We start from the raw sequence: 8,599 nt of genomic DNA, 5'->3' as shown, positions 1-8,599 counted from the left end.
ACCAGACGCTTGTTCCTCCCTTGGCTTCAAAACCAAGGTGGAGATCGGGCTGCTCGTGGCTGGAATGTGGGCGGGAGAAAGGGGTGGTGACAGTGCTCACTGCCTACAAGCCAGAGGCAGCTGCTTCCAGGCTCTGTAAGGCTTGTTGCTGTTTCTCTGGGACAGGGCTTGTCTGCCTTAGTCAGCACAGCTGCTGGCAGCAGGAGTACTTAGTTACTGTATTTGGTACAGGGGCCCAATTTTTAATTTTTTTTTTCCCCAGTTTTTTACTGGGGCGTCATCAGAAACATTTGGATACAAATTAATTCTTTGCGATGTTGGTGGATTTTTCTCCTCGGTTCTTCGGTAGAACTTCGTGGGTACTATTTGCTTCTTACTGAAATTTCAATCCTGACCTGCAGCCTCCAGCTGGACCAGTCCAGGACTTCACATGCAGCTCTGCCAGTATCCCCATTCCTTCCTGGAGGAAGGGAAGAACTTTAGCATTTTATGATCTTTTGCTTGTCTTTGTGTTTTTTGTCTCACTAGTTTAGACTTGAACTCAAACCCCATTTTAATTTTGGAGGCTGAAATGTGCTCCCAGATCACTGACATACAGTGCTTTAAACCCGAGGTTCATCTGCAATGTCAGTGCTAGGTTAAAGGCTGGTGTGCCCCTGTTACATCAGGGACTGTGGTTTAGGAGAGTGGGTGCTAAGCACACAGATGGGGACTGTGCCAAAGTAAATCCAGGGGATTGCTTCAGCCGGGAGCAAGGCATGGGTGGATGGCAAATTCTCTCTGTGCTTGTATACCTTTGGTTGTGCTCTGCTAAAACACAGCAGGGGCCAGGACAGGATGAGGATGTCCACCACCTTCAGGTGAGGTTGTAACTAGAGGGCAAATTCATCCAAGCCCTGTGCACTTCACTGCTGCCACTCAGGAGGTGGAAACACGAGGGTGCAGTGCCCAGGAACAGTCTGGGGGAGAGGGGTGGTGGTGTCAGTGTAGAATTACCTTATGGCAGGGGGAATCTGTCAGAAGACTGGGCATCCAGCTTGGGCACATGTAAAGTAGAGATTTGATAAAATATATGTGAACTTAAAGTGTCATGCTTTATTTGGAAAGGCTGAAGAGTGGAACTATGAGAGGAGTTGGCATAGCAGGAGCTACCCTGGAAAAGATTCTGTACCCAGGAGGATCAGACAGGCTGGGATGGACGGGTGGACACAGGTAGTGATGCACTGAATGGAGGTGATTTGAAAGGTTTTTACTCCCACCTTATGAGGAGAAGATCACTAACGTTGTTTTCTTCAAGCTGAGGTCAGTAGCTGATGTGCAGATTTGGCTGTCATCAGATACTACAGCCAGGATCCAGACCAGTCACAGATGAGATGAGACTCTCCCAAGTGCCCTTCAGCTTGAGTTAGAGATGTATTTCCACATATCCCTTCCCAGTGTGCTAGCACCCACGGCCTGGAATACCACCTGAATGTAAATGTGGGTGGAGAACTGTGCTATGTGACCTTCACTCTGCTCTTGGTGGGAGCAAGTAAATATTAGCTCATGTCATTAGCCTAGAAAAGATACCATCTCCATATATTAACTCCCCTACTCTTTGAACCTAGGAGTATCTGAGGGGGTATTTAGGATTGCTCCAACCCATCAGTATATGCAGTTCTCTCCTCCAGTGTGGATCTTGTCAGCTTTCTGTCCCAGCCCAAGCAATGGGAGCACCGCTCCTCCTCTTAGCCCTGACCCTATTCCCAGTTGCAGCTGCAGCAAGCCTGGAACCGTGAGACTCTCTCCTTTTGATTTTGGGGGGCTTGGTGGAAGGGTCTGTCCTTGAAGGGTGGTGCTGAGGGGCTGCACTCTTTGGCACCCCAGAGCTGGATGGTGGGGTCCTGGCTCGCAGGGAGGCTGAGCAGAAGCAGCTCCTGCAGAGCCCCGGGCATCGAGCACTGCAGTGCTGGCTTGTGCAGGAGCTGCACTGCACACACCACAAAGCTACAGAGGCCACAGGAGCTCTGCCTCTTGCGTGCTGTGCTGGTGGGGGGAAGTCTGGTGTGAGGATGGAAGCCTAATTCCTCAGCCACTGAATGTTTGGCTTCTTTGGCTTCCTCACACAGCCTTGCTCTGTGTACTCGCAACTGGGCAGCTGTGTCCTGGCTGGTGGCAGGGTGGTGAGAAATTGGGAGTTCTCTACACTGGGCATATTCCTCCTTTCTTCTTTGAAAAGGAGCTTAAAAGTGCTAAACTTCCTCCAATGCAGTCCCCCAGACATTTCTCACCCTTAGTCTACCTCTTCATGAAAGCAGCAGAGATGGATTCTGACCCATCCACCTCAGCCTCTGACTTGTTTTTGAACATGTGCTGGTCTCTTCTAGTCACTATATGGTGGTGTTCCCCGCTGTCATTCAGCAGTCCCAGGAGGAGAAGCTCTACATTCACTTCAGCTCCCTAACGGAGGCTGTCCACCTGGCTGTCACCTTGCAGACAAAAACCCAGAATCACACTCTGCTGGAGCAGGACGTGGAGAAGCCAGGCACTTTTCAGAGCATCACCTTCCAGGTGAGTATAGATGTGATTTGACAGGGGATGTTTTTACGTTTACACAAGAGCACGGCACTTCTCTGGGTACACTGTCCTTTTCCTTGCCATAGGTTCCAAGCAGGCTAAGTACATTTCCCTACCAGTGCTAGGCAAAATACAACAGTGTCCTGGAGTCTAAGACAGTAGGGCATCTTTTCTATGTATAAAAAGATTTTTATAGAAAAGAACAAATTTCTTTTGATCTGTATCAGCACATTTCATCCTACTTAAAGCATGGTGCTGAACATTTATTTTCAGTTTAATCAGTGTTTTGTCCCTAAAAGTGCTTGTATATCACAGCAAAAGTCAATGCATTGCAAATACATTCCTTTCATCCTTGTTCCCTCAGGAGCCTGCCCCCTCAGCTCCAAGAGGACCATTCTGCTCTAAAGCTGCATCTGCATTGCCAGATGTAGTTGCAGCCTGCATAGACATTGAGCTTGCTTTAATTTGGCTGTGATGGAACTGAACCCACAATGAACTGAATTTCACTGAGGCAGTCTGGGTATTTCTGGAGTGGCTTGAGTTCCTGTCACTGCTGACTGCTGTAGTTAGCTTATCTAGACACTGACTACAGTATTTTCAGCTAGGTTTCTGGAGAGCCATGGAGATGTGTGTGGTGCTGAGGCTCTACAAACTGCCCCTGTCTTCCTCAGCACTGCAAAAGTCACTGTGCCTATGCCCTGATTGCCCTGCAGACTCAGCAGACTTCAGGGAGGGGCTGTAGTCACTTCTGGTTTTTACATCAATGTGACAATGATTAACTAAGAGTTTGGTGCCAGCCCTTAGGAGAGAGCAAGTCCTGGTTCTGGAAAGCCAAGGAAGTCTGTTTTGCTGTTAGCAAAAAATAAAAACCATCAAAAAAGTCTTTCTCCTGCTGAGCTCAGTCTCTCTGATGCTGAGATGTCCAGTGTTTGCCTCATCAGTATCCCATCTCCCGTTCCTTCAGATCTGACTTTCCTGTGGTTTACTTATTTCCATACAACTCTCACATTTATGTTAAGTGAGAGAATGACATGTTGGTCAGCTCACTATTAAGTTCATGAACAAGGCAGTGACTGCTTCTCCCTAGAATCACAAGTGGGTTACAGAGTCATACTGAAGAATTTGGACTCTGAAGTTCTGGGAGTTTCTAACAGTGAGATGATGTCTTATGTCTGTGATAAGATGCAAAGTTTCTGATTACATTTTTCCATTTCCTTGTGTCAATCAACCTAGGTGCCAGATCTCATGTTAATTCCTGATGAAACAGATGATTCTGAGACACAGGTAGGACATGTCTCTTGTCTGCCTCTCCTCTTACAAATTAGAGGGCTTCAGACTCTCCTGTTCCTGAGCCATGTTAATGCTGGAGATGCAGGGTGGGAAAGGTAATAAAGAGGAAAAATAAATGTGCAAAGAGGCAAACAGGACAAGCAGAGAGGCAAAGAAAAGGGAATGAAGAAGCTGGACAACAAAAAGAAGTCTATGACTGGGGAAAAGAGAGACTTAAATCACAGGAGATGAAAGGAGGAGGGGGACATTGGAGACTTTGGAAGGACCAGTGCCTCTGGTTCTCTTTCAAGCTCTTTGTAATTTGAGGTAATTTTTTTTTTTTTTTAACCTGACAGTCAGAGGAGGTGGCTTTTCTGCATGTCCTGATCCACAGTGGAGACAATGTGCTCCTTGAGGGTGACAAAAAAGTTCTGGTCAAGCCCCAGAAGAATATAATTCTGATAGAGACAGACAAGGGCTTATACAAACCTGGAGAAACAGGTAAGACAAGAAGGCGGCGTATGGAAATGGGGAGGGAAAGGTCAAGATAGCAGCCACACCTGGAGGGAAGATTTCACCAAGTGCAGCAAGCTAAGGCTGTTGGAGATGGAAGGAAACAGATCTCTACTATCCAGAGTTTCTAGGAACAGTTTGAGCCAGGATGTTTCCCTCCAAGGTGTGCTACACCAAATTCCCAGCCTGCTGCTCCTGGGTGTTGTTTTGGTGCCACATCTCTAGTGAGACCTAAAGGGAAAGCCAGGACTCTCCAGGACACTGGACAGCCTTGAAGACTGTTGTTCATATTTGAGTAAAACCTAGAGTGTCAGTTCCAAGCTGTAGAATTACAGAGTCCCCACAGTCTTCACAATAGGAATGGACTGCAGACAGACCCCACTACAGACAAGCCCACGGTTTACCCTAGCTTTGCAATCTCTCTAGGTAAAGGCAGTGGGGTTCTGCAGCACACAGCTGTGTACAAGCCTCCCAGACAAAGCCCTCTGGGGTGGGAGGTGCTGGGGAGGGCTGTTTGGGAAAAGACCTGAGCATCTCTGAGGTAAACAGAGAGACATGAATACTGGAGCATGGAGAAGGAGAAGCAGGTTTGTGCAAGGACACGATGCAGCCAGAATGCTTTACTATGTTTTTCTTCATATCTGCAGTGAAATTTCGAATTGTGAACCTTGACGAGAACCTTAAGGTCATTAAAAATGAGGTGAGTATCACCTTGTGCCTTTCTAGAAGTAGGAGCTTCGGCATGAGACACATTGAGAGGCTCATGAAAGAGATATCTCCCTTCATGCCTGTTAAACCATAAGAATTAATTAGCTTAGGAGAAAACCACCCATCCACTGGTCCCTTGGAGAAAGACAGGTGTAAGCTGGTACAGAGGGAGGAGGAGATGTACTGTGGGGTCTGGATGGGGCAGAAATTTCTGCTCAGGGGCCCATGTCAGGCAGTGTTCTTTATACTGGTTCACATGGATGCTGTTTTACAAAACTGACATTGTGTTTCTCTTGTTTTTACAGTATTCCCAGATATGGCTGCAGGTAAGTGACAAAGAAGTGACCAAAGGGACATATCTGTCTCTTCTACTGTGATCTTTCACCCCCAGAGTTGTGCCACAAATGTAACTTCATGAAGTTATGGTTATAGTTAAGGTTCAGCTGAAGGTTTTGCTATGTGGTCAGCTTCAACGAGGTCAGCATAGCTGCTTCTCCTTCCCTGGTGTTATGATGTTACCACTTCCCAGTGGCTTTACTGTTCTTGTCAGCCTCTGTAATTCCTAAGTTTACTAAAATAATACTGGAGGGAAGCAAAGGTATCTCTCCTGGCAATCTGGAGTCCTCTCTACTGGGTCAAGTTTAAGCCCTTGTGGTGCCTTCTTGTGCCTGAGTATGGCTGGACCTGCCAGGTACATGTGCCCGATGTGGCTTGTGGCTCTGCGTGTCCTTTCCCAAACAGGATCCTGAATACAACCGTATTGCTGAGTGGCTGAATGTAAAGGGAAATCATGGCATTGTGGATCTGTCATTCCCCCTGGCGTCTGAAGCATCCCTTGGGAGGTATACCATCTCAGTGCAGCAGGACATGGCTCAAAAAACCTTCAGTGTTGAGGAATATGGTGAGACTCCAGCATCAGAGGGGTGGGAAAGCAGTGTGGGTGGCTGGAGGAGAGAGCAGGGTGATGCAGCTGTGTCCATCCACCTTTTGCCTTGGGAGAACAACAGAATGGACACAAGGATAGATGGGTCTGTGTGCACACCTCACATGGGGCTGCAGGTTCTGCAGCTGCACAGGGTACAAAGGAGAGGCTGTGGGCTGACATCTCGCTCTTCCTGCATCTGGGCCCTGTAAGGAGCACATTTTGCTGAGCTAGGTGTGTCATCCACTCCAGCCAGCTGCTGTAATGGGAAGTGGAATCACACCTTGGTCCCATTCATTGGCATTGGTAAAGACAAAACCTTGTGCCATCTAAGTGTTTAAGCTTGCCTGTTTAAGCTTGCCTGAGCTGGAGTAGAAAGCAGTCCCATGTGCAATTGCAGCAGCAAGTACAGGGTGGTGTGGCTGGAGGGAGTAACTCCACTGCAGCATGATGATAAAGAACTTGGGGACATCACTGTCTTTCCCTCATCTGGACTGCAGCTATAACACAACTTCTCTCAGTAACACAACTTTTCTCAGTGTCCATACTCATCCATACCATCCATTGTTTTTTTCCTCCATCCTTATCTTACTCTCTTCCATACAGTGCTGCCAAAATTTGAGATTAAAATTGACCACCCTCCACATATCAGTACATCAGAAGAGGAATTTCAGCTGGCTGTCTGTGGCAAGTGAGTACGTGATACCGTTGTGATCTCTGCCCTTTGACTCCACTGTCACCTCCAGGTTGCTCATGAAGAAGAAGTGGTCTTCCACTTGTTAGTGTGATCTTTTTGCATTACCCTGTGTCTTGGGGAAGACAGATCACACTCTGGAATGGGCTCCTTCTCACACCTGGTCACTTACTGTGAGGCTGAAGGACACTAAAGATGCTGGGTATAGTGGGTGGAGAGGGATGCAAAATGATTTTAAAGGATGAGCTAAAGCTCCCGAGCACACAAGGTACAAAGCAAAGCTCTCTGGGCTCCACTTCCCCTGTGAGAATGGGAGGTGTCCTATACCAATATTTCTGCTGACAGTCAGCAGATTGTCCTTTGGTGAATGTTTCTCTCTTTTGACATAGGTATACTTATGGGAAGCCTGTTCAAGGGAAAGTAGAAATTACTGTTAGGACACTCTCCCAGGCCATGGAAGACAATTCTACAAGTTCTGCAATTCAGAAGGAAAACAGCTGGGTAGGTGAACAAATAGGAGATCAAAAAGTGTCATGTGCTGGAAATGAGTTTCTTCCCCCTTAACCTGCCTCAATGCACCCCAGATGTGCACCAGCCTGTTCAGTCTGGTGTCTTCCCAGTGATGGACATGATCACGCCATGATTCCTCTTCCCATAACCCTGTTGCTTCAATTACTGCTCTAGCTGCAAGTTCCTGACTCTGTGCTTTGGGAGAAGGTGTAAGCCATGGGAAGCAGGGGTGCCTGGGACCTTTTCCAAGGGTCTGTATCACATTGTGTGCAATCAGATCTGCCCATCAGGTGGGGCTATTCAGATCCCTGGCCTATTCAGCCCTGTGACCACTGCCACCAATAAGCAGGCTATTGGAGCATCACATGGACTGTGGATCCATGCCCTGTTTCTTGCTCTACCCCTGCACAATGAGTCATCTTAAGCTTGCTGGTGTCTGGTCTGAAATTATGTCCATTGCTGGTTACATTTTCTTCTCATCTGTGTCCATTATTTTTTGTGGTTATGCTTTGCATTTGTTTTTTTTCCCACGGGTTTCAGATGCATGGGTTTTGGCCTGAGAGCCACAGGAAAATATTTCTAAATGTCAGACCAGACAGCAATGAGCCAGAATATAAAAATCTTGCTGGATCTCTGCATCTTTTAAAATGCACTCCAGCTGGAAGGCTGTGCAGTCTTAGCTGTGCAAAACATCAGCTGAATGCCAGCTCCACATGGCATGTAAGAGGCCCTGAAAGGTTCTGAGGAGCACTTCACAGGCATGGCTAGAAACACTGGGTATCCCAGCTTCTGCCTCAATAACTGGCAAAGCTCTTGCCATCTGTATCTGGCAGGATGCCTGTGTTTAATATGGCCATGTCACAGGAATGGTCTTGTCTGGAAAGCTACACTGTCAGGCTTTATTCATCAGGGCCATAGCATTTCAGGGAGACCTTTAGCTCACATAATGAAACTCATGCTCTCTCAGCTACGGGATTTGGGCTGAATCCAGTCTCCTGAGATTCCCTGTGACATCATTAACCCTTATGTGATTTGTCTTAAGTACATTTTTTTTTTTATCACTTTTTTGGTGATTGCTTAATCCAAGGATATTGATTTTCTTTTCTGCCTAAGGTATCCATGATGGGTTTTTGTAGTTAGGATTTGGGAGCTTTCCTCTGTTCCAAAAATATCAGGAAATACTTATTTAGGATTGTCTGGCATCTATGGAACAGTTTGTCTTCCTCCACATCACACTCTTTCTCTCTGTTCTCCTCTCTCTGCAGACAAATAAGGATGGCTGTGCTACTTTCACAATGAAGACAGAAGCTCTGGAAATAAATGAAGCTGACAGCTACGTAATTGCAGAAGGAAAAATGGTGGAAAATGGAACAGGTACTGAATAATATGTGGATCATTCTCTTCTTCGCAGGCAACAGTTTTGGTTT

At 46.9% G+C, this 8,599-nt stretch overlaps 1 protein-coding gene across 1 annotated transcript in view; it reads left to right on the top strand.

The window, feature by feature from the left end:
- Positions 1-1,706: 1,706 nt before the first annotated feature.
- LOC121349830 (alpha-2-macroglobulin-like protein 1) overlaps positions 1,707-8,599 on the top strand; it is a 28,026-nt gene continuing 21,133 nt past the window's right edge. The window contains exons 1-10 of the mRNA XM_041460602.1: positions 1,707-1,774; positions 2,367-2,550; positions 3,790-3,840; positions 4,182-4,326; positions 4,986-5,038; positions 5,352-5,372; positions 5,788-5,947; positions 6,575-6,659; positions 7,052-7,163; positions 8,438-8,546. Coding sequence (XP_041316536.1) covers positions 1,707-1,774; positions 2,367-2,550; positions 3,790-3,840; positions 4,182-4,326; positions 4,986-5,038; positions 5,352-5,372; positions 5,788-5,947; positions 6,575-6,659; positions 7,052-7,163; positions 8,438-8,546 — 988 coding nt within the window. The remainder of the gene's footprint in view (positions 1,775-2,366; positions 2,551-3,789; positions 3,841-4,181; positions 4,327-4,985; positions 5,039-5,351; positions 5,373-5,787; positions 5,948-6,574; positions 6,660-7,051; positions 7,164-8,437; positions 8,547-8,599) is intronic.

Source organism: Pyrgilauda ruficollis, unplaced genomic scaffold (genome assembly GCF_017590135.1).
Source record: "Pyrgilauda ruficollis isolate IOZ18807 unplaced genomic scaffold, ASM1759013v1 scaffold146, whole genome shotgun sequence".
Classification (NCBI taxonomy): domain Eukaryota; kingdom Metazoa; phylum Chordata; class Aves; order Passeriformes; family Passeridae; genus Pyrgilauda; species Pyrgilauda ruficollis.
This window is presented reverse-complemented; position numbering and strand designations above follow the sequence as displayed.